This window comes from Amphibalanus amphitrite, unplaced genomic scaffold (genome assembly GCF_019059575.1).
Source record: "Amphibalanus amphitrite isolate SeventyFive unplaced genomic scaffold, NRLGWU_Aamphi_draft 000204F_arrow, whole genome shotgun sequence".
NCBI classification, from domain to species: domain Eukaryota; kingdom Metazoa; phylum Arthropoda; class Thecostraca; order Balanomorpha; family Balanidae; genus Amphibalanus; species Amphibalanus amphitrite.
In genome coordinates this window covers 223,077-248,786 of record NW_024881699.1, presented here as the reverse complement: position 1 = coordinate 248,786, position 25,710 = coordinate 223,077, and the positions used below count along the sequence as shown (strand labels likewise).

Below are 25,710 nucleotides of genomic sequence, written 5' to 3'. Positions count from 1 at the left end.
CCCGAATCGTGCTCGCCCCCGGGCTATGAGGCAGTTGGCGAGGGCGGGTCCACTAAATTCACTCGGCCGCCACACGGGGCTCTATAAACCTCTCCATCTCCATCCGTCGGCGCCGCCGAGTGTTTTGTCTTCCCGCCCGGCCCGAGTTTGTGTTGTTCCAGCGGCTGTTTCAAAGCACTTTCTGTTTTACTGCATCGGCGTGGGCCTGTTGATTTAGTGGGACGGGGTGAAAACCGGCCATTCACTCATAGCCGGCCGGCGCAGTCCAAACAGACATTGTTTGCGGCACGTTCTGATCAAGTCGTCTCCGTCCGGCTCGTGGGTGTGCTGGGGGCCCGCCCGTGACTCGGCAGAGGTTTTTGTGGCCGGTGTCAGGCACGCCATTCGCCACTCGGGTGGTAGCCGGGCTTCATCACTGCGCCGCCGTTCGGTGACGCTGCCGTCTGCACAGTCTGACTCGCGGGGGGGAGGGGGGCGGTCCGGTCGACCCTGACACCGGGAGGGGGGGGGGGCTGCTAATTACCGGCCGGTCTACCGAGGCGGCGACAGCTGCCAAAACGGGTTCACCACGCGTCGGTGTGAGGATCGAGTGGGTGCGTGTGGGCGGATATCTTGGTGATCGCTGATCATCCTAATGGTCGCAGACAGATGGTGTAGGCAGTCGCTGATGCTACCGAATTCATACGGTGGGAATTTCTTTCACCAAATAATTTTAAGCCTTTTTACATTGTTCATGTCGTTGTCTTAATTCGTTCATCAAGACATTAGCCTAGCAAAATTATCGGCATGCAATGGAGCGAAGAAGATTCCTGAGAATAGTGATTTATCGGGTGTAGTTATTAGTTTATTTCGCACTGTACCTGCGCCGGACCCCTTCAGTTGACCCGTGTGGTTACTGAAGGTGAACGTGTTCTAGACCTAGACAGGTCCCATCTGACTGGTTAGAACAGGTTGGAACTGACTGATCTTCCCGTCAGATCCAAACAGGTCAGACGGGAAAGGGTGGGGGGAGAAGGGTCAGCTGTTATGACAGGTGGGTCTGCCTGTCTCTTTTGGTCTGTCTGGGTGTCCGTCTGTCTCGGTCTCCCTGGGTGTCTGTGTGTCTGTATTTGTGTCAGCAGTCAGCACCGTGTGTAGAAAACCCTTTCCCCTATCCTCCCGTGGGAACGCCCTCACCAGTCTTATCAAGTTATCACTCACCGCTCCCATAGACCACTAGGCACCACAGCACAACTACGGCCGTAATAGGACCTAGCTGACCACACATACGAACCGAGGGCATATCTATAACAGTAAATCCGGCGTCGGTGCCCCTGCCACCCGACGGTGGTCATTCGGCGGTGGACCAAGGCCGGCCGTTCCGTGGCGCTGTCCTCACACGTTGTGACGTCACTGGAGGATAAGGTGTGACGTCATAAGGTGCAATGTTGCCCAGAATGTAGCGCTGATGTGGCTCGAATTCACAATGGAGTTAGCATTTTGCTTCGAAGTGGCACATACCTACATGATCAAGTGAGACTATTCGAAACATCGGTTATGACTGTACGGAAAATCGGGGAAGACCACAGGATCTGCATTCCGTATAGGTGACTTTCTTTGGTGGTGCAGCAGTATGCTATCAAGGATCGTCATTAGCCGCCTCTAAACACGCCAAATTCAGAAAACTCACATACCTACTACCGTTATTTTATCGGCGAAGGCCGTCCTCGAAATCTATCCTCAAAGGTTTCATGGTTTACCGTGCTGGGCCGCACCGTACCCCGTTGAGTCGCACTCTCCGTGCAGCCCCGCTCGGCACCCGGTGTGTCGGTCGATCCGATCAGTATTCCGAGGGGTGGTGCTATCGGTGCCGGCCGTCTGCCCCGGGGGCCGGTCCGGAGCCGGTCGGTGCACGGCTCAGGGTCAGGGCCCCGAGCTGGCGTCACCCGCCCATCTACCCACCGACCCACGGTCCTATGGACTCCCCTGTCCGCGGCAGTGGGGGTGGGCAGAGCGGCGGGAGGAGTGGGTTATAGAGGTGGTTTGTTAGGGTATTTGTGGTGGAAATGGCTGGAGACATCCCCGATGGGGAAGGAAGACGTTGAAATGAGAAACTAGACATGGGCTTGATTCTTCGGATTGTCCAACAAGAGTGCAGAAGTGGTTCAGCGATTTCATGAAGCTGCCTCTAAGTACATTTTTTATTCACATGTGCTATTCATATTCCCCATGTCTCATTGTGTTACGAAATTTGTCTTGACAGTTTGTCCAGGTCTTGCCCAATCAGGAATGTTTGCAAATATGAACCTCGCTCAGCCAAATCTTGAAGGACAAAAATGATAGCTTACACAAGACCCCAAGTATGTAGGCACAGTGCAATCTCAGGATCAAAATTGTAAACCTGAAGTCCCATTGGTTATTTGGCGTTGAAGCCACGGCCTTCCTTTTCCAGAATTGTGTGTATAAAATGATGCTAAGAACAATCCAGCGGATTCCGGTGGCTACAATATCTGAAGATTATCCGTTATGAAATTCCAATAAAAATCCGCGGCTGATTTGCGGTGTATTTACGGCGACCAAATTGCTGCTGTGTCACAACGTTGCGCTATTGTGGGTGGCCGCCCGAAAATCCAAATTTATGTGCGGTATCACATTGGCCAGTGAGCTATTCATTGTCGCAATAATGTCAGCCAAAGAGCGGACTGTTTGTTAGATTTTTCGCTTGTCGCAACGCTTGCAATAAGTACCTACTTTCTTTCGCATCTGACGCCACCCATTGTTTCGTATCGTTCGTCAAACGAGTACCCTAAGATGGCCTACCACTCTGCCTTGGCGGTTTTACCCTTCACCAAGAAAACTCATATTCGTCAATCTCTCAACTGATATTCCCGTCTTTGTGGTCGTTATAATGGTATTTCTAGTCACTGCACTGGGTCTGCAGAACATACTGCACTTACAGGAGAATGCCCACAGAGTTTTGCAACAAACCCTGCATTGTCAGCTCTTCATTCATGAATATCCGGGTTCCGATTCATTGATTGGATGCCGGATGCCGGTTGAAGTAAGTGTTATCGTTGTAGTTAGCCATGCGCTGTATCTATGGGTATGGGCGGCTGCTGCTGTCGTTTGAGCAGGCATGCCGTGTAGCGGTCCGGTTTTTGGAAGCAGACTTTGTCCGGATTACCCTAAGCGTCCCATCCGCTGCATGGCCGGGACTCGTGATCCTATCATCCTTTCAGACCAGCCATTTCCCGCCGCCACCGCTGTTTAGGTTTTGCCCACCCGTTAACTCGCTCTGACTTATCCCACCTCTAACCCTCTCGGACAGTCCGGAGGCGTCTGAAAACCCGTCTGGCCCCAAGTGAGACGAATGCCTCGCCCATTGTCACCGATCGTTTTTGCCGCTATGATCGGGGTGTGGGGCGGCGTCGGACGCCCCCCGCAGTCCGCCGGCCGGGCTCCTTTGTGCCGGCGAAACTGGCCGTCGCACCTGGCGTTCGACGCGCATTATTTGCGCCCCCGATCGTCTTCGACGCGGCGCTGGCCGACGCTCTGAGGCGCCAGCTGTCGGTACTCCCACGCACCCAGTGTGCCGGCGCGCGCGGCCGGGGTCCGGCACCTGGTTTTCACCGAGTCGGGTACCAGCTGTGGTCCGGCCGTCCGGCGGTGAAATACCGACAGAAAGTCTGCCGAGACGCCACCAGCGCGAAAAGCTGCATTATCGCAAATAATATGCAGATAAATCGGCCGAAACAATGCCGTGTTTTTCTTTTGCGTCGCTTCATGACGATACCATATGTACCAGGGTGGGGCAGCATAATCGGGAATGCTTTTTGGGCTCTGGTCATGAGTAGGCATGGCATTATTTTGATAAATTATATCATGGCAATGAAACGCCCAAAAGTTGTGCATCATCTGACATGACTACATCCATGAGCATGCAACTTCCTGGAAAAGAGCAGCAAAATAGTTCGACGGTGCTCCAAGTGCTTTGCGCGCGCCCATAGACACTAATGTTAAACGAGTAAAACAAGAACATTTTGTTTAAAACAATGCCATTCCACGTAAAGGTTGCTGGACAGGTCAACGTGTTATCACGGACGATAAGGATTGTGTGGGGATACTTAGGACAAAAAGTTAACGTAATCGTCGTAAAATAACTCTTAGCAGAGGACATACAAGATGACTCACTTGAATATAAGGAAGAAGCTCTTGAGCATATTAAAAAGAAACAATGTTCAAAACTTCAGCGACCAAAAATCTTATCACCGACTGGAATACGATAAAAAAGAATGGCATGCCATATAGGGGATTGTATCGAGAATATTGCAGCGGTCATGCAAAGTAAACATCCTGTTGAGGTGATGGACCTATGGGTGGTCTTCAAGGGAGGTGCACGTGGTGCACCCTACTTCATCGAGCCCGGATAAAACGAGCACCTCTGGTAAATACATCCACACTCTGGCAGACTCACGTGGAGTCGTCGGAAGAGAGGATCACTGACGGTCCAGATCACGTCTTACGAGGACTCTGTCCGTGCTGGTACTGCAGTGAGGACGACATGTTATTGTGTAGGGCACCTCCACCTGAGATGAACCAAAAACTTCTGGTCCTTCAACTCCGCCGATTTAAATCCGACCAAATTCTTTATATGGAGCGTTTTTTGGTAGAAGTTTAATGAACAACTTATCATCAGTAAAAACGGTCTTCAGTGCAAGGTACGAAGCTGATGGGCGATCATGGACAAGCAGGAGGCTGCACGTGCATGCGCGTGCTTTTGGACCCGCCTTGAGAAGGTCATCGACGCGAAGGGCGGTCAAATAGGATGAGGGATAGGTAAAAGGTGACCGATTGATGGGATGTTGTTAAAATAGTGCTTGGAGCTATATTTTTAAATTCATGACCAAATAATCCCGTTTGATATTTATTCCCGATTATGCTGCCCCACCCTGTATGTTCATGTCGATGCCGGTTCACTCGCGTACGGTTCGATCTCCATTAAGTCTCACTCGTTAACCTGGGGCGTGCCGTGCCGTCCCACAAACAGATCAGTATCGATCTGAGATCGTGGTGTGGAAACACACCACCTCACAGAACTCCCCTTACTCCACGTCTCGTCTCTGTCGCCGCGGCGACAGGCGCATTGTCGGCGCCATCACGCCTGTGAACGGGAGACGAAGATGGGAGGATGGAATGGCGTTCGGTGTTCGGCTCTTTGGACCGTGGAGAATCCTAGTGGGGTTGGGCTTTTTTTATTGAGTCCGGCTGGATGTGCGCCTTTATGCCCACATGGACCTATACGTTGTGCCGCGCGATGAAGTTCTTCAAATGTTTTCTCACGTTCTCGTCGCCTCGCCCTCGCTTCACTCCCACCCGTGTTTATTGCGAGAACACGATACTACTGCTTTATTGTGCACAATAACTAAGCAATACTCCTCGTCTTTAGCATCTTTTTGTGCGGCATCACCTCGTTCCACGGTCGAACGACGAGAAACGAGAAACTGAGGACGGGTCAGTCAATCTCAGTTATTTCATTCACTCCACATTTGGGAGACTTCGAATGACAGCCGTGCAGTCCGAGGGGACATGTCGATCAGCCCTCACATTTTCTTTCTTCCCTCCGTCGTGTGGTAAGAATAGTGATAAGCTTTCCCTCCCGGTTTGGCCGTTACAAAGGAAATACCCGTATTTGTGCCGCCACTGCTGGATATGGACATGATGCTAAGATAACGCCATTATATGACCGCTCGTAACTCTACCGTTGGTCAACCTGTGCACGGCGGTTGGTCCGGCCGCGATCAGCATTGCACAACGGAGCGGCCGGCACCGGTCGGGCAGACACCCACGCTGACCCGCTGCTTCCACCGCGCGGCCTTTGCGGGTACCCGGTCGGACTTGTGGACTCGGTGACCTCCCACTCTGCCTCGACACCCTTCTCCTCTTCCCCTCTATCTGTGGGCCTCCCTGACCTGATCAGCTGGTCCAGCAGGACCCGGTGACTGGAGTGGTTTTTGCTGGGCTGTAGATTGTGTTATCACAGTATGTGACTGAGTGAGTTTTTCGCGTCGGATGCATATCGCACATGTTAAACAGGTCCAGATTACGAAGCTCCTTTCGCTCCCTTTGCATTGTTGCGTCAACACATCCAGCGTCATTGGTTTCAGTGCATATCTAGATGACTGACAAGGAGCTCCATAAAAGTAATCCAGCAAATCATATTCATGATTCATCATATGCGCTGGGGCATCATTGGATAGTCCCTGTGCTTATTCTGATGTATGCTGTTTGAAGTTTGTGGAGAGTCTATGACTACGCTGATATGCGTCCGTAACCAATGTCCTCAGTTTCAACTGCTCCTACCCCAGGTCTCCTCACACACTCCCGTCCCCACGGTCCCTACAGCTCTCCGTTTCCCTGTACTAGCAGTGAGGCCCATTCGGGAGCCGTTTGGCGTCTGAGGATAGAAGATTCCTCTGTCCGGAGATCCCAAGATAAGCTCATTGCCGCCATCTGCCGCCACTGCACAAGGCCAAGATCATGGCAGCCGTGAGCCCGGTCTGAGCTTCATCAGGCTTAGAGAGTTCGCCACAGCGGAACAAATGGGCAGAGAGGAGACTGGTAAACGGATGTGCTGCAGGCGCCACTTGTAAATGGATGTGGTGTAGTCTGTGTATGTCAGGTGGGCAAGTGTTTGCTGTGTCTGTGTTTGCCACTTGTCAGATGTGTGCTGCTGTGTGCTGTTTGTCCTGTCTGATCCACATCGAGCACTCCGACTGTTGGCGAATGCTGATACATTATGCACACTTTAATGCCACTCTGGTTTGGCCTTGAATGACAACAGCGTATATCACGTACCCGATCGTTGTGTGACTGATTTAGCGTTTGGGCACATAGCCAGATGTGTTTGTATACCGCAGGGGAGCACGGGTTCCATAGCCAACCAAACAGTCGAGGTCGGGCTCGATAACCTTGCGTCGGCCCCCTGACCTGTGGGCAGGCGCCGGGACTGAGAGGGCGCCGATCGGACTGTGAGAGGTTACGTTTGAGTTGGCTGGGATGTCAGTCGTGACTGACAATCCTCTGTTCACGATACACAGTGGGTAGTTTACCATTCGCCGCCATTTATCCATTACACATATTGGGTTACGCACCATTGTTCAACGTTAGTCCATCGCACGTAACGTTTGAATCATTGACAACTCTTTGTGACGTTTGAAAGGTGTGTACCGTGGTCAACTCTGTGCACCTCAAAGCGTGCGTTAGTCCAACCGCTCACAGAGTTCCGTCACCGCCTCTGTGGCGCCAGGGGCGAGCCCACACCGCAGTTAAGGGACCGGTCACTCCGTGGCAAAAACCCCCAGCGCGTGACGTCAGAAGTTCGCCGTGGTGATTGGAGGGTAGAAGTGAGTCAGCTTCTGGTTAAGCTGTGCGTGACAAAAACCGGCACAGAGGCTCTCTTACCAATGTGGACTTTGTTTCCAACGGAACACGAGCTTGTGTTGGCGAATGACATTATGTGATAAAACGATAGGATATTGGCAAGTTCTTTTACTTTTCCGCTGCGAACGAGTTGGTATGTCGGTGGCGCAAATGCTCTCTGAAATGCATTTCCGTTGTTTTCGACTGGTTTTTAGCTCGCGCAGTCGCTCTGTGTGCAGAATATAGCATTGCGGCCTCACTTTTAATTCGTATTTTGCTGAGCGCGGTAGTGCCGACTGAGTGCCGATGTAAACCCGTCCAACTGGGTCTTTGTTTCAGAGCCGCCCTGTCGGCCTCGCCGCGTCCGGCCGGTTGACAGCCTTTGACTGTTTGTCTGCTGTTCGGTGCGGGATGCCAATTTTCAGCTCAGTTGACCACGCCCGTTTCCGGATCCCCGTCGGCGCGTTGGGAGGAAAAAATGACAGAAACTCGCTTATTGATCGGAATGTTTTTGTGTACCTATGTCACTTGTAAACAACACGTTGAGTGCTACAAGTGATACCCGAATCGTGCACAAAGCTGTCATATTTTTACACCATTATTGGTGGACAACGCAGTGATTATCTAGTGGTTTAGCACCGACTGATCATATCTCGGCGGAATTCCGGCTAAAGTAGGTGTTTGAGTGCGTCAACTTTCCGCAATCTTTCCACGCGTTCCTCTCCTTATCGTGCGTGTAAAACCCCAAAACACTTGTCTGCCCGCTGCTCGCCTGATCTGCTGTCCCCACACCCCCTCGCCGCACTCCCTGAGAACGCACCAGTCAGCGTGCTGACATGTCGGTCCACTCCGGGAAAGTTTGGGTCTGTTCGGGCTCGGACACGAGCCGGCGAAATTGTGCGCCGTCACTGCCGACGCCGTGGAGCAAACCGCGAGACTCTGGTTCAGCGCAAGTGGTGTCCGCGTGGCGGTCGTGTTGGCGATCGGGAGCGGGGGTTTTGGAATGACCGCGGGGTGTAACACGCCGCAGCCTGACCTGCCGGTGCTGCCCCGCTGCCCTGGCGGTATTTACCGAGGGCACGAGCCGATCAAACTCGAGATTGGGGTGGGTTGTCCATGGGAACCACAGATAGCTGGTTAATTCCGGATAGGAGAATGGTTGGCAGTTGGCTGTGGAATTCCGTGGGTGGTTGAAAAGAAAGCACTGCGCCGCGGAACTTACCACTTGTCAGCGGACGTAATAGTTGGCCGTTCCTGATGGGATTCTAATTGGTCTATGACATCGTGTATGCTCATATGTAATTCATTCACTCTCTCCGTCCCATCTTAGCCATGTATTTACTACACCGCCTCGGAGAGGAAAGTGAAGAGGGGTGTAATTTTCTGACGGCTCTGTCACGAGCTGACCGCAGCGTCATCACCATCGGTCTCTTCAGAACATCCACCCTCACTTCCTCTCCTCTCCCCTTTCCCCTCACCTATCCTCTCCAGCCCTTTCAGACTTCATGGCATCATATGGTTAAAACGCTCGGGAACCTCATCACGGTCCTTTTGTCCGTGGTTGGTGGCTCTCGTGTCACGACGGGCACCCGGTGATCAGGCGATCATTGAGTCATCACACGGCTCTGTCGTTGATCACCTGGCCCTAATGTCTCCACTCTCCCCTCCCTCCCTCCCTCTCTCCGTCTCCGGTCCTCTCCCCCTCCGTCCGCCGGGGCAGCTGCCGTGGCCGACCCTGTCTGGTGGGCCGGGCACCTCGTGACGCTGACGAAAGGGAAACGGCTCGTTAGTGGCGGGATGAGCCGGCGACGAGCCGCGCCGCCCTGTCCCGGCTCCATTAGCGGCTGTTTACGGGAGGCGTGCGCTCACGACCGCCGGGGTCACCAGAGGTCACAGAGGATCGCGGGGTCAGGCGGTGTCGAACGGGCACTGAGCGTACGAGCCCGGGAGGAGGCGGGCTGAGCCGAGCCGACCGGCGGCCACGGCGGTCACCACTTTCACTACGACCGAGAGGGCTGGGAAGTGTGTGTGGGGGGGGGGGGGGGGGAGAGGGGGATGTGCGAGATGGCTCTCCTAAGTGGTCGAATGGCTGTTTGTTTGTATTTGCTCGGTCCCGTGGGCTCCCTGACTAGATGTCGTTTTCCCTCTCTAAGTCCGGTTTCATGATAAGAGAGATAAATTATAATTTTCCTCTAGATAAACAATCGTTTTCTGCGATATTATTGTCACGTTTCGTGGAATGTATCCGGTATATTCGCGGCAGTCACCGGAGAGTGACCTTCCTCATCCCTGTGTTTGTGTCCGTCACAGGTCAGCAATCTGAAGAAGGTGACCCAGGGGATCAACGACTATCTGTCGGACAGTCTGGAGCTGAACATCTCACATCTGACGCAGCCCGATGTCAACAAACTCGGTGAGTGCTCATCAAGTAGTGATAGGGCTCTGTCCATTGCACGCGAACTCTCGCTGTGATTTTTCTCATGTAACGAGATCGCTCAGTCATGCATGCGAATGGTGCGCTTTAGAAGCGAGTGTAGGTACTAATTTCTATTAAACTCTGCATGCAAAGCTTCACCACAAGTCTCTGTGTAAACACTTATGTAAACACTCTTATTACGGAGCGAGCGAAGCGAGCGGAGTCTTACGTAGAATAACGGAAATTTCTGAGTATGAGCGGCCGGCCGGCCGTGCGGACGCTTTTGCGAGGCTTATATCTCAGCAACCACTTGACCGATTTACACGCGGTAATTTTTGTAGGGTAGCTTCATTCCTTCTACCAAGTATTGGACTATTCCCGATGCATGTGGGTGACCCCTTATGCACGTGCCACGTGCAAAACGAAGAGGTGTCAGTTTTGTAATTGTTGCAATATCTCGGTAACTACTTGGCCGATTGCGCTGAAAGTTGGCATGTAGGTAGGCACCCACTAGGCAATGCATATCCATGTGCCAGAGTTGGGGTGCTGCTGCACGTGCGCACGTGCAGGGGTCGTTTCCAGATCTCGAGAACGGCCGGACCGATGGCGCTCAAATTTGGTACACGGTTAGGGACCAATTAGTAGGGTGCCGTGCACAAGTCAGTTGGGACCCATTTTGCACGTGCGCACGTGCAGGGTGCCGCTTCCAGATCTCGAGAACGGCTGGGCCGATTGTGCTCAAATTTGGCACATCGCTAGAGACCGGTTAGTAAGGTGCCGTGCACAAGTCAGTTGGAGGTACCCCCTCGAAATTTCGCACGTGCAAGGCCCACCCTCTCGCTCGCTCCGTTAGTCGCCCCAAAAGGCGTTATACTGGTGTAAACACTTACCACATACTTTCCATGTTAAACATGACCTTGCTTCATGCGTACCTGGGCTGCATACCTGGCTTCCTTTTCTTCCTGACTGCAATGGTCGCTTTGTTATTGCTGTGTACGCTTGGCTTGTGGAAATCTCGTCATCCAAGCATATCTTTGGCATGCTCAAAGCTGTAGGCTTGTTCAAAGTTTAAACCTCTCCTTGCATCTGCTTAGACGCATTGTTGCATCTGCTTGCATCCCTTGCATCCGCCGTTCTCTGGTTCGGTCATGCTCGGCCCGTTCCCTTCACGATGTCGGCGGCACCACACGAGCCGTGTGCCATCCCTGGTTAACTGACCACCGACCACCGTGACATTGGTCAGTGCCGCTCGGTGGGTGGTCTGGTCGCCGCTCCGTCGCACGCACCTGCACGCGCACGGCACGCGATCCTAACGCGCCGCGCCGGTCCTCACCGTCTGACGTGTCACCGATCAGTGACGCATCTGCCGTCAATGACGGCGCGACGGTCGGTCGCGATTTACTAGAAACCTCCGTACTGAACGGCGAAAGTCTATCGGCGTTCATCGCGCCGTGGATAATGAGCTAATTTCATTTTCTCCCGCTGATCGTGCGTTGTCGGATTAATTAGGAAACAACGGCGATCTAAACGGATTTCGATGATGTGCCGCCGGCGGATGTTGGAGGTGCCCCAGAGCGCTGTGGTTTCTACTTTTCGACTGTGGAGCTTCCGGACATCGATCATCGACTCATAAAGCCGGTGTCGGCAGACAGATGCTGGTGAGCGATGCTGGCTTGAGTGCTGCCGCCCTGGATGGGACAACTGGCGTTTTGACGATGTGTGTGCTAAAGTGACATACGCTGATAGCTAGTTACGTCTTTGGCACTTCATCACAACGCTGTCGGTGGAGGCTTTGAAGCCTTTTTTCAATAAATTCGAAGAAGACTTCAACCCTCGCCAGTGCCGCCGGCAGACCATTCGTCCAACAGTTCCGCAGCGCTCGCTGATTGCCTCTCAACACGTTCGTTTTCTCCGCCGCAGCGGCTGGATCCGGCGCCGGCGGGCCAAAGCTCGACCGTAAAACGCAGAGACCGCCGGCGCCTCCGACAGATTCACGGCCATTGTCCGCGCGGGACGCAATCAATCTTAGAATGGGGGCGTCTGTGGAGATCGGCGGCTTTCGCCGGCCCCGCAGAGTGACCACGGCGTCCACTGTCGTCCGTCTGGTCACAGCGCGCGCCGCGGGGCGCCGAGATGGGGCGGACGTCGAACATGCTGCGTCTGCAGTGACTCGACCGATATGGAAGTGATGGCATGCTTCTTCCCGCTCATGGCCTCATGGTATCCAATGTTATAAACTCTCGCACGATTTGTGTCTTGTGTCGAGCCTGTCTGCAGTGTCCGGGATGGTACTCGCGGTGTCGGTGTTAGCGCCGTGTGACCGACTGCAGTCTCTGGTGTTAGTCTGCTAGTACCGGCTGCAGTCTCCGCCCAGCCGGCCCGCCATCGTCTGCGGAGGCCCAGCGCGGGGTCGGAGACCTCTCCGGCGGCCAGCCGCGACTCCCCGCCCCCGCCCTCGCCCCCGCCCGTGGGAATCCCTCCCCACCCGCCGTTGGACGGCACCGAAGGTCAGGAGTTCGTCCCCCGACCGACTCTCACGTTTAGATCCAAATGCTAACGCCGCTGTGTGACGTGGTGGCTGCGCCAAAGAACTAGGTTTGTTCGTTAGAACGGTGGACGGCGTTTCGTGATAGGCAGTTTTCCTCCTAATCGACGCGGCTTTCCCCCATGAGGTGCTAGCCAATGTCGTTATCACTGGTTAACGACGCCAGTTCGCTGCATTGTCACGGCAGGTATTCACAGTTACTGTTGCTGCGTGCCTAAATGCAGTCTGACACACCCAGCAATTGCTCGACCACTTTTATGTGTGTGTCTAAAACTATGGCTAAGGTGAATACGCTTTTATATTCCATGCGCGGGCGTTGATGACCTTTCTGCCTCACGATTCTTCTTTATTTACGGTCTGATGTCTGTTCGCTTTGTCTATCCACCAGTCAATAGTGACTAGTTGCAAAGGAAAACAACGGAGAACATGTTTGCACTCGCGATGCGGTGGTTAGCGCTTCTGTGCAGGCTCCCCCTCCCCTCGTCTGCTCTATGTGCAGTGAGGCGTCCCCTGTTCAGGTCCGTCACCCCGAGCTCCGCGCGGGAGGGACAGGGGTGTCTGGGAGCTTCCGACGACCTCTGGCCGGCTGAACGAGCCGTGGAGGTGCTGCCATGAGTAGCGGTAACACCTCCCGGATTCGGTTAGACTGACGTGTTGGTGATTACCCCCCCCCCCTCCTCCCGTGCCCCGAGGAGTCACGGGGAGGGGGTGGGGTTGCTGCGGGCTGGAATGTCGGCTCTGCAGTCCGTCCCGTCCCCGTTGGCTTGCGATAAGTTGTCGGACAGCATTCCTGTCGCCGGCACGGCCTGTCCGTGTGCTCCCGGCTCCCCTGCGCCTGGTCCGGGCCGTGCAGCAGACCAGCCCCAGGGTGTGCCGGCGGTGACCGCGTGCCCTGGCACCCGGTCTGTGCAGGCCACGGGGAGCGGGGGTGGGGGAGGGGGTGGGGGGAGGTGGTGTGCAGGGGCTGCAGCGCGCCAGCCGCAGCTCTGAGCTCATCAGGCGGTATTCAGGGAGGTGAGCGCGGTATGAGGTGAGTGTCGTGCCGCCGAGTCATGCGCCGGCCTCCAGGGATGGCCCGGCTGGAGCCCGGGGCGTTATCGGCTTACGGCCGGAGCTGAATGCAGCTCGCCGCCGGTGCACTGTAGGCCGGCAGCCCGAAAAAGCGCTAGAAATTCCCCCTAACTGACTGTCCGCAATATGAACAAAATAGGTATCATTTAATCCCAAATTGATCGAAGAATACGATTCCGATGCCATTTTTGCCCTAAGGTCGAAATTGAGGTGGTCAGTTGTCACCAAACACAAGACTATTTAGACTCGCTAGTGGCCACCACATTTGCCGATTTTAATGCTAATCTTTAGTTGATATTTATTAGTTGACCAGTTGTCGTTTTGAACGCAATTTTCAGTCAGACTAGTTCAGGGCACTGTTGTTCACTGTCCCAACAACATTCTTACATATTGCATCGCTTTTCTGCAACATAAGCTAGCTTTTTGCAAGCAGCTGCAAGACCTAAATAAAAATCATATCTAAATTTTTAAATAGACTTTAAAAAAAACGTTATTTCGAGCAGCTAAAAATAAACATCGTATACTAGCCGCTGATTACTCATCTTTCGTTCCATATAGGTACTTTGCTGCTTTTCCCTGCTACTTTTCGAGATATGCGCCAGTAAACCACATGATGTAGGGGCAATTGTCACCTCGCCGCTCTACTGAATGCCCGGCGCTCTTTATAGCGCTGGAAGTTGTGAAAAACTAAGGCTTATAATCTGAACAAAATATATGTCCCTGAGCTCAGAATTGATCAACGCACACAATGCTGTCAAAATTTTTGGGCCAAACTAAAAAAATCAGTCATTATTAACCCCCAAACACAAGTAAGTGATAATCAACAACAACTTGCTCTTAAGTTAGACTTTTTGAGAAATGTTATTTCGAGCCGCTAAAAATGACCGTGCCATACAAACCACTAATCATCTTTCTGTCATGCCCTACTCGCAATTTTTGCTAATGCCTGCTACTCTTCGAGGTCACGTGACATCACCATTAAAAGTAAATGGGGAGATAAGGAAACTGTTGTTTTTGCGCATGGAATGATCTCAAACTATCTCAAGCACACGGAATCGTGATTTCATGCACTCCTTGCAAGATCCGATGCTTTACTTTTGCATTTTTGACCTTCCGTGACGTCATTTATGACGTCACTACGGTCATAGGAGTTTCTTGTCAATAACTCATGATCAAATTGAGCCAGCGACTCGGGAAAGCCACCAATGGACTCGGGAAGACCTCCCGAATCGAATGATATGCGACATGACCTCTTTCGACCAACTTCGTGACCTGAGGATGCTGACCTGACCTTGACCTGAGGTCAACACCTTAAGTTGACCTCACCCGAACAAAAAGTATACCATTCGACGCGCCTGAGCCAGGCAAACACGATGGTGCCAAAATCGCTGCTCTGCGACCATTTTATGCGAAATTATTTACCAAAAACCAAACCCTACCTTGGGCTTTTTGACCTCACCTCAGAGGTTACCGGTTGACATGGGACCTTGAAATCGGGTATCAATCGTTCCGTCTTGAAACGGCGCACACGCTTGTTTTTTCCGCGAGGCTCTAGCTCCATTAGGGGCGAAAGGGCGAAAGGGGGTCGTACCAACCCTCCCCCCTCGGCCGGCCGAGGGGGTGGAGGGTCCTACAACAGGTCCGGCGAGGGTTAAGCAGCCCCACTTCGTTTTTAGCATGTTTGCTTGTCGCTGAGATCAACAACTCAATCACAAATAATTTCTAGCACTTTTCCGGGCCCCCGGCCCAGTGTGCGGTGAGAGGCCGGCCCGGGACGGATCTGATTATCTCTGTGCGGCTGCAGCGGACAGTCACTGCACGGCGTGACGGACGAGGAGCGGCCGGACGGCGCTTTAGGTCGCTCCTCTCCCCTCTGTATTCAGCCTCTGTGCCGTCACCGCCGCACTCCACCCCACCCGTCTGTCCCACCCAGCCGCTCCCCGAGCCCCCAACGCCCCCACCCCGTTCAGCCGCCCCGCGCTGCCGGATTTTCCTGGCGCCCGCCACTGTTCCGAGCAGCGCGCCTGCTGACTCGCTCCCGACTCGCCTGGTTCTCCCGTCGACCGGATACCTCCTGCTAATACCATCATCCGGTTGTTTTGAATTTAAATCAAACGTGCCGCGGGCCAGCTATGCAGCTCTGGTGTCTGGCTTGGTCATTGCTGCCGTTGCCGTCCATCGTCCTTTCACTTCCAGTTGTCCTCTGTCCACAATCCACTGTGTGTCATCCGCTGCATCTCCGCTGCCCTCCCGGTCACGATGGAGTCGGAGAAGCCTGATAGCATGGCAGCTCGCCAGCCGACTGCAATGCCAGCAGTGAGTGGGCGAAGAGGGACGTGACTGCTGCTATCTGATGGACGTGAAGCAACCGGGGATGGAGCCGCAATCGGCCCGGCCACTCTGCCAGACCGGGTTTGTCCGCGCCATCTATGCCGTCCCGGCCTGCCCCGTTCAGTTGTGGTCGCCTTTTCCTACCCAGGCCCGGTTTGTCCTGTCTCTCGTCTTTACCTGTCCGGGCCCGCCCCGTCTAAATTTGCCCCACCCCTTCCTATCTTCCATGGCCGATCCCATCCCTTGCAGCTCCCTCCCGTCCTGTTTTTCGTCTTATCTCATCCCCTCTGTCCCGTTACGTATCGACCCCTTCCCTTGACCGTGACCGTGACCGGTCCGGGGTCAGCCGACCGTGGCGCCTGGATGGCTCTGCGGTGGGTCGGTAATGACCCTGGGTCTGACCGGATGGCGGCATTGGACGCACCCAGCCGTGGCGTCCTGCGATTAGAGGATCGCACGCGTACCGAGCCGACCCGTCGGTACGCGCTCTGATGGGAGGACGGACTGGAGTCTGAGCCGGCCACGGTCTTACAGTTTCTGTCGTCAGCGAATGGGACATGCTGATATGTCGGCGCGCTCTTTCAAGCTAGCCATGGTTCACGATTGTTTAGCTTGATGTTAGACATCTGCTATCAGATTTTGTTTCACCTTATCGGCTATGTAGCTTTATGGTCTGCCTCATCTCGCTCCCACGCGAGATATCTGAAATATCGGCTAGGTACCTATATGGCAAGTTGGGCTTCACGACCCATACCATAACATAACACAACCTGGCAGATCGACACTGGAGATTCTAGCTCTGTGGAGCTCTGTTCAGAGTCAGACATCGTCTTAAATTTCCAAACAGGAATGAGGCTAGCGAGACATCTTCCTCCCGTGGGCACTCAGTTCGGTACTGACCAGCTGAATAGTGACATACCGTTTGTAAGCACTGAGTCCGGAGTGGCGCCGATGATCATGTCAGGTCGGCACGACAGGCGTGCGGGACGCGCCGCGCGTCGCTCGCCCTCGAGAGAAGACGGCATTCTCCGTGTGTCGGCCGGTCGTCGGTCGTAGGTCGGAATCCTAGCCATCCCGGACACGGGGAAACCGGGGCCCAGCAGCAGAGGGACCATCTCTCACGAGGGACGTGGGACCGCCCTGCGTACCGCCCAGACGCCGGTAATCACCTAATGGCTTGGGTCTAGACAGGGGTGTAGGGGAGACACCACCTGCCCCGTTCTCGCACTTTCCAGATGGTGAGACTAGGTTTTTTTGCTTACTGCGTAGTGCTCATTTCCAACCCCAAGCGCATTTTAGAAATCGGAACTTGTGCGCAGCGTCTGGGGCTATTTATTACTGATCAGCTGACAGATGATAGAGGTTTTTCATTTCAACTTAAAGGAGCTCCATGAGCGCTCGTGATTCCTGTTGTTTGAAAACTGCAACTCGCCAACATAAACGTCTTCTTTTCGTATCAATCTAAGTGCAGATCGCCATCTCTCAGGGTCGTGACAGTCTGTGGTGATATATGATCGGGTGACCGATGACCGTGGATGGGACGTGACCGATAACGGACTACGTACCGCGAACCGTCCTCTGGTTCCATCCGGTATGCACCCCACAGGTCGCTCTTGGGTCGGATGGTGAGGATACAAACACAGTTGGCTCAGGGTCGGGTGACCTCACTGTTGGTGACTTCACCAGGTCGTGGCACAGGTGGGTTTCAGGGTGTGTCAGTAGGCTAAGTCGCCCTTTCTAGACGAAACTCCGCGTGGGCGACGAGCTGAACCGATGTGACACACGTCAGTAACGTTCACGCCCGCTGCTGGACATTAACAGCACCGTTCTCGCCCACTGAGAGCGGGACAAGTGTGCCGCCTCCACCCTCACTAAGGAAAGCTCCGGACGAAGCCGGTCCAGCCAGCGAACGGGTTCTAATGTCGCTGCCGGTCACTGCATGGCTGATGCGAGGTAACGGTGCGTGCAGCGATGAAGGACCTGCTTGCTCAGTGAACGCTCACACTGGGGAGATGGCTTGCAGATAGGACATGTCAGAGCCCTCTGAATAGGCACACGGTCGCGGCTGCAGCCCCGCTCAGCTGACGGGCTCTCTCGGGATCGGATTGCGTCGTCGTTCCCTGTCAGCCGATTGCTCAGGCTGGCTTTGAATAGGGACAGTTGTGCGGTGAATGTAAGGTGAGTGGCTTCTGGTGAGCTGATTTTGTATTCGTGACGTCAAGGCAGATGGTGAATCAGGGCACGAGACTGCTCTGAAGTCAAGAGTCCGGAATGGTCGAACCAAGACAGATTGTTGTTTTCAATTGATTTGCCTCAAGTCTCGCTGATTGAGGATGGCCTTTCTGGTCCATATGCGCATACCTCTGCATCTGTCGCAAAGTTGCGCTGTACCTTTTTTCGTCATTTTACTGCGCATTTTGTGCTAGTAGTTGATAGGAACATTTGTCACGATCTGTGGTTTGCTGCTTTACCAGATGGCCGCTTATGCAATTTTGCATTTTTGCACAATGCCGATGCAATTGATAACCCGATTTAGCGTTGCATTGTCCATCCTCTCCGCATTTAACTTTTGTACTGCAGCACCGACTGCTTCTGAACGTTCACTGGCCGGTGCTGTATTCTCCCAAAGGTGCTGCACGCGACAGCTGACCCGCCGTTCCTCTGACCGGTCATCCGTCTTTCGCGCTGCCCCACGACATCGCCACCAGTCCCTGATACCTCCGCACCGGCGCACAATCGGTGACAAAGTGCGCGCGCCGGACGGCTGATCGACGATCGCAGACTGCCTGTCGGCGCCCTCTGTGTCTCCGCCGGCGCCCGGTGACCTACTGTCTCCGGTATATCGATGGTGCCGTCACCGAGGGAGTGCGGTGTTTTCTGGTGACTCACGGGAACGTTTGGTGATGTTTGGCGATCCTGGGTGAGAGTGTCCGCACGGGCACTGTCGTCTGATGACGTCATGTGACGCAGAGGCAAGTTGCTAGAGCGAAAAGCGTAGCGGATCTCTTTTCTTCCCTCTCAACCTGCGAAAAGCGGTGTTGAATACATCTCTCCACCAGTCTCCTGCCCCTCCATCGGTATTTGCCCTTCGTCACCCCAGAGCCGCGCTGCCCGGTCATTTGACTGGTTTCTAAACGTCGCCGCTATGCGTTCGAACAATGTATGGGCGGGCCGGAGGGTCGAAGCTCGTCAAGATGGGCGGGCCGGTCTGACGCGACCGTTTCACCCGTGCTGCGTTTCCCCCGCTGACGAATCGAGCTCCGACCTGCCCCGTGCGGGTCACCGCGTGCCAATGGTCGCGGCACCAAAGCAGGTTTTTACGCAGCTGCTCGCTGTTTTTCTGACGATGGAGAGTTGGAGTGAGTTAAAGCTCAAGCTCACGCGCTTAAGCGCGCGCTGAAACCTGCCTGCTATGTGCGACAGTGACGCGGTCCGGTGCGGAGCTGTCACCTCGCTGGGCCTCGCGAACGATCCTGATTCGATCAGCAGTGGCAACTCGTCACGACAGACCTGGATGCAGATTGGTAACGGGTCTCTGGCTATCGGCCGAGCGGTCTCGCCTGTCAACCGGGTTTCCGCGAGCGGAGCTGATCGCAGCGAAGATGTCACACGTGGTCCGGTACTCTGATTGACACGGAAACGGACACGTAAGGCAGCACGCGACACGTGAAGGGGTCGGTGTCTGCCGCGGCAGTGCTGTTCCACTGAACTGCTGCCGTCCGGTCCTCGGGGCGCCCGCGGCGGCGCGGTAGCCGTCATCTGTTCCGCCTGCGCGCCTATGACGCGGTCAGTGACACCCCGGCGGCGGCGCCAGCGGATGTGAGTGACACGCTGGGACACATTCTGCGCTCCCAGCCCGACGGCGGTGTGCTGTCGCCGTGGGGTCCGCGCCTGTCGGTCTGTAGACTGCCGACAGGTGGCTCCGGTGGTTTGACTCAACCGACATCGTCTCTCCCATGTTCGATTATGGTCCTTGGCAAAGGGTTACGGCCGTTTGGAGTTGGGGCCGGCCAGCTATGGTCAGGGACATCGGACGGCGTTTTATGGCTGTCTGATGTGGCGCTCGCTGAATTAATGTGTCATGGTCCCGGGATGTTCACTGCAGAGAGTCGTATCGGACATCACTAGAGGTGACATCAGTCAGGTCTCAGAGCTGCGTTCGCTGTCCTTTCGATGTCAGAATAGCGAGGTGCATGTGGCTGCATATATGGGGAGACTGGACCGGTATGGAGCTGAAGGGGATTCTGTTTTTGGAGAGGGATGAAAGTGACCGGCTCATATGATCTACCCTACCCCCAACCGCTGCGGTCGGTTGTTTTTCAGTTTCTCCACGGGACGGCCCGCGGAGACGGGCTGATCGCGGACTGACCGCCGGCCGCTGGACGTGACCTCTGCCCTCACTGCACCGCCCCGTTTGACCCGGGCCCGGCCCACCGCGGGGGTCAGCGCGGGTCAGACCGGCGCCCGCTCAAGGCCGCCTCTTTCTCGCGGTGCCGTGTGACCTGACCCGATGGCGTGACCCCAGGACGTTACGTTTGTACACCTGCTGGTCGGCTGTCAGCCGGGGCTCCCTTGACCTGGAGCTGTGTACCGGGCGTCTACTCAATGAGCCTTTGATCAGCTCCGCTCTGCTGGAGCTCGCTGTTGGGCAAGTCGCGCCGGTCCCAGCGCCGTGCGGCGAGTGAGTCACTCGTCCATGACGACGGGCGCTGGTTTATACAGTCGTCAGCGGCGCTGTAAAGTCGTGACTGCCGCCTGTGTGAACGGCGCCGGTCGGGCAGGGCACCCCGGTGTCAGGGCCGCTATCGATTTATCTGGCAGAAAACCGAGCGCGGCTACTTGCTGGCACGACCCGCCTCTCGGCGGTTACGCTGGCCGCCCAGAGATGAAAGCTGCCTTGTTGCAATAGGCCTCACTTCATCACGCATCGTTTTCGAGTAGAGGCGTCCGGGCGTTATACGACCCGAAGTTGTATTTGACACCGTGAAGCCCTACTTGGCCTCATCATTAGCAGCTGTGAACGCGCTTTGTAGCGGGCTCCGTCCTCAATCAGGTAGGCTGAGCCGCTGATTGCGCTGCGGGGCGGCCGATTGTGATGCACGCGGCGTCTCTCTGCATTGCGGGGCTCCTAATTAGCTCCGGGAGTGCAGTGGTGGACCACTCGGTGGACGACCTCGTCCTGTCGTCGGCAGCAGTCGGTTCACCTTGGCCCGAGAATGGTGGGCTAAACGGCCAGACTGCTGTGCAAGTGCAGAGTTGACACAGCCCGACGCGGAGTCTGGCTCGAAACTTGGTGGACGGTTGTTGTTAGCCGTTCCGATGCCCAGCTAGTCGATGAGGTGGGCTGGGAAGATTGAATACCCAGCATGGATAGATAATAGGCGACTGTAGGCTAGGTGCGACTATAGGCTAGGCGTAAGAGAGCCCGAGTGAAGGAAGACAGACCAAAGCAATTGAAACAGCACCGCGCTTATGCGGTACAATCGGGACATAGACGAGGAAAGAGCGAGACATGTCGCGTCGACTCAAACCGCTCCAACAGACCACGGGCATCGCCTGGCCAACAGCCGGAGCCGGACTAAACCGGTGGTCACCGGCGGCGGACCGCCCGAGGCGGCGGACGGCGGCCGTGGACACCGCCCGCCGTCACCACAGACGCCGGCTGTCCTGGGCCGCCAATTTTTGTGGGCCGACTTTCTCTGTGCGCGGCGCGTGCACGCGTTGTCGGTGGCCGCTGGTCAGCGCGGCCGGCCGTGGGAGCGACCCCGATTGCGCGCCCGGCGGCCGCCCATGAACTGGGCTGCCGGCCGCCGGCGGCGCCCCTGCACCTTTTTCGGCCAGTTTTCACAACAATTTACTGTGTGATTGTCGCCGGAGGAGGTGTTTGCCGACGACGACAAGCGGGTCACCCCGTTCCATTTACCGGGTGATTATGGTCTTATTGGGACGCTCCGCTCGCGATTCATCACCGCGTCGTTAGTTGTATCGTGCGCGGCGCTTTTCGCCGCCGAGTGGCCGGCGATATCAGAGGCTCCCGCTGGGCTGGCGTGTGGCTTTCTTCCCGGTTGGTGGTGCGGTACGGCCAAGAGATAACGTCCGGGTCTGACCACACCCCGCTCCGGTTATGTATGTGTGCATACCGACGTCGTTTTGTGCGTCCGGTGAGCGTTTGGGGCGGTCAGCGGCGGCGGGGACGCGGACAGCGCCGGGCTGGGAACGGCGTGGCGTTTCCGGCCGGCCCGCCGCCCGTCCGCGTGGGAGCTGTTTTGTGATGAGGCGCGGAGGCCGGCGTCCCGCTGACAGCCAACAGCTCGACTGACGGCTCCACCGGCGGGGTGACGGATCGACCCGACCGCCGGGGCCACCGGGACAGAATCGTGGCTGAACTGCTTCACAGCCACAACAAAACGGCTGGACCGCCGGGCTCCGTGAGAATGGTGGCGGACCGGCCGGAAGGGGCTCGTGGGTGCGCTGAGTCACGGGAAATGGCAGCTGCGCCGTCTGAAGGCACTTCATGTTCCGAGATGGTTATCCTATGTTGTCATTTGTTCGACGGTTTGTTCAGTTTGTTCCTGGTTTACCTACTTCAGTGTTCACAATGGGGCGTGTTAATCCATCAATATCATTGTGATTTTCCTTTATCACCGTTTCATCGATGTTAAATGACATTGATTCAGTGCGGCTATCTGTATAAGTGCTGTACTTTAGCGGCAGAACACAAATATGATACAAATGCGGCACGTTATGTTGTGTTTCTCTCGGCCGGCGAAGCGTGCCTCCAGCCGAGCTCATTGAGTATTCGTCGTGTCCCGGCTTTCCTCGCCGTACAAGGACACTGGCTTTTACTGGCCGGCCGTTTTCCGCAGTCTGTCTCGGCTTCAAACAATACGAACCGACGTGGTGATATTAGTTTTCAGTCTGGCCGGACTAGGTCCCTCCCCCCCCCCCCCCCGTCGTGGATTGTTCGCTTCAGGTGTGCCGTGCTCTCTATGCGCGGCTGCGAGAGTGGCAGGCGTGGGCGCGAAATAGTGGACAGAACAAGCGACGGTACTTTATTCAAAGTGATTGCCAAACGCAACAAAAGTGACAAAATGATTCCAGTTACTTCTTTATAGTGTTGAATAATGGCCTCATACTGCCATTATGTGCCAAGCAGGAATACTGAAACAACTGGTTTGAGATTATACTCATCCATTGTCAGATCGGTTTCCGGTAAATCATCAGTTCATTAATTTGTAACAACCTGGCAACTTTTCCCTTTCCGCTCTCCAGTGGCAGATGTGTTTTGCGCCGGTTGGTCCTCCTGGGACGCTGACGCCGAGCGGCACTCTCAGACCGCCTCACCAGTGACACCGTGGGAAGGCAGCGCTCGAAAGCGGCGCGGCGCGTCTCAGCTGCGCCGTTTTCGGCCAGTTTCGCCCGGCGCTTCTCCGTGGTTAATGAACGGGTCCCACTGGAGCCGTGTGTGCGTGAGAGGGCGTGGCGGCCGGGCGGGGCACGCCGGGGTGCGTGGGGTGGTCCGGAGGCGGGCCGCGACACGCACGGAGGTGGTGTGTTTATAGCTCTGTTACTGCTGACTCAGCTGCGAGTGGGTGGGTAATGTGTATATTGAGCGCGAACGGTGAGAAGCTCGCAGGCTGGGTGGCGTATGTTGAGCGCCGACATGGGGTGTGCTGGTTACTGAGTCAGAGTGATACTCTGGGTATATACGTTTGTTTGTCGACTGTCCCTGTCTGTCTAAAGGGGTTGCGCTGGGTGTGTTGGTCTGTTGGCTGCCGTAGCCGTTGTTTGCAGGATGGTCAGTGACTGGCCTATCCAAAGGGGTGAGCTGGCTAATGTGCTCCTCGCTGGTGTATGCAGAGCGGTCGTTGGGAGCTACCCAGCAGGGTGTGTTGGTTAATAAACCTTCCCCCGCGGCTGTGTGCGGACCGGTCGGTGACCTGCCTGCCGCTGGACCGGTCTGTGAGCCCTCCGTCACTGAGGAGTGGACCAGTAAACTGCCGTGGACCGGCTCCTCCCGTCGACCGTCCCCTCCAGCTGTAGGTGTGCCGTGGCGGCGAAATACCGCTGGAACTGGGTGTGGTGTGGACGGAGCAACCACCGACACTGCTGCAATCTGCGGGCACTGGGTGGGTGTGCCTGGTACCGAGGTCGGTGCAACCCGCCCCGGGCGGTCCCGTCCCGGTGCGGTCACCGCCCCCGGTGCTCAGTGGTGCAGTATGACCACCAGACTCTCCCGCGTATTGCGATGCAGAAACCTCTCAGGCTTCCGAGCTGGTTTGTGGCAAGGTTTTCGGTGGGTCGTTCCTCCCCGCTCCCCTTCTATTCAGGCAAGAGCCCTGACCGGGCCTTCTGGCTAATCTTTGATCAGGGAATGTCGGCCCCCGTGACGCAATGCTGAGGCTCATGATGAGGACAGACATGTATCCTGGGAACTCTGCCCTGGTGCATAGCGTTCATTCCTGATCTTACCGCAGGCTTGGCACAGCCTTCGATGCCAGAAAGTGCCTCACGTAAGAGTGGTACACTCGGGGGCAGATTGATGTTCCACCACTCCCTACCCATCGGGCTCCCATGGCTCAGCACTGGCTGCTGCCAGTGACAGCACTGGCCGCACTGGCACTGGCAGGCAGTGCTGAGCAGTGCTTGGGGCAGGCAACACTGGCAGCAGCCAGTGCTGAGCCATGGGAGCCCGATAGGCAGGGAGTGGTGGAACATCAATCTGCCCCCGAGTGTACCTCACAGTGGTGCTCATGTGGGCAGTAGCTCTCATGGTAGAATCAGATCGTTAGGAGCTTCCTCGCTATTTTCTCCGCGCTGTGACTCTACAAGCCAATTCAATTATATGCATGCAAGGTCATTCACATATTATGGAGGAATGCAATGTAATACTCCGTTAGAGCTTCATTTTCGTAGTACATTTTGTTCCATTGACTCGCGCAAATCCGCGCTGATGAAGCATCAAGTATGTGCCACGAATAAAGTTGCGTTTCGCTTTGTGCATTTGCGTGACCTGCGTTCTGCAAGCCACGTCTAAATACCCATCTTGGATATTAACAATTAATAAAATTTATAACTGTAATGGATGTAATCTGTGTGTAATGACTGTCTGCGACCATTCTGTGCGGCTACCAAGAACGCCCTCCATACATCAGCCGTCCGCGCGGTGCGGGCCGGCGAGACTGTGACCTCTCCGTCTGACCGCTGTGTTTTCCCGCAGGCGAGACGGCCAGTGTGGAGGAGGCCGGCCGACTGCTGCAGCTGGTGCTCGGCGTGGCCGTCAACTGCTCCCGCAAGCAAGGTCAGTCACCCGGAGCGTCCGAGCTGCGCGGCATAGGCTCTGAGCTGGGGCTCATCCACTCGTAGTGGCGGTGTGCTTGTGTCGTCAGTGGAGTCTGAGAGGGATGGGAAGAGTTGTAGCTAAGTTTTACTTATGGTTGACCATCGTGGGAGGTCACCCACGCAATTTGGGTCAGTGACCGGTGATGTCAAAACATTGTCGGTAGACTGGATGCATTTTATCGGTCAATTTGGTTATTTGGAGCGCAAAAAAAAATATCCGATGTCGTTAAACCATGACGTGATTCAGTAACTGTTCTCTTTACTGGACCAGGAAATTGACGGAGCTGGCAGTTTTGTTGCTGCAAATGCTCAACAAAATCATTTGAAATCGATGTGTTCTGAACGCTGACAAACTTCCAACTTTCCTTCGGTCTGCGCATCACGCGACATCGCTGTGCTGTGCTGATTGACATTCGCGCAAGCTGTCAACCGTTGAAAACTTCTGTGAAGTCAGTGAAAGGTACTCAGCTTGGTTCGAAATTTATTAAGGTTATTTTTATTGAACGGCGCACGTATTTTCCAGTACCTCTCGCGGACTACATACATACATCGCAATGTATTTTAAGTTCGTATCACGTCCCTAACCTTTTGACCAGCTTCCAATTAG

General features: G+C 55.2%; 1 protein-coding gene across 2 annotated transcripts in view; it reads left to right on the top strand.

Moving 5' to 3' along the window:
- Positions 1-25,710, top strand: part of LOC122384935 (protein Hook homolog 3-like) — a 97,423-nt gene that overhangs the window by 5,508 nt on the left and 66,205 nt on the right. For both annotated transcript variants that reach the window (XM_043372776.1, XM_043372775.1), the window contains exons 4-5: positions 9,709-9,811; positions 24,982-25,062. In XM_043372776.1, coding sequence (XP_043228711.1) covers positions 9,709-9,811; positions 24,982-25,062 — 184 coding nt within the window. The remainder of the gene's footprint in view (positions 1-9,708; positions 9,812-24,981; positions 25,063-25,710) is intronic.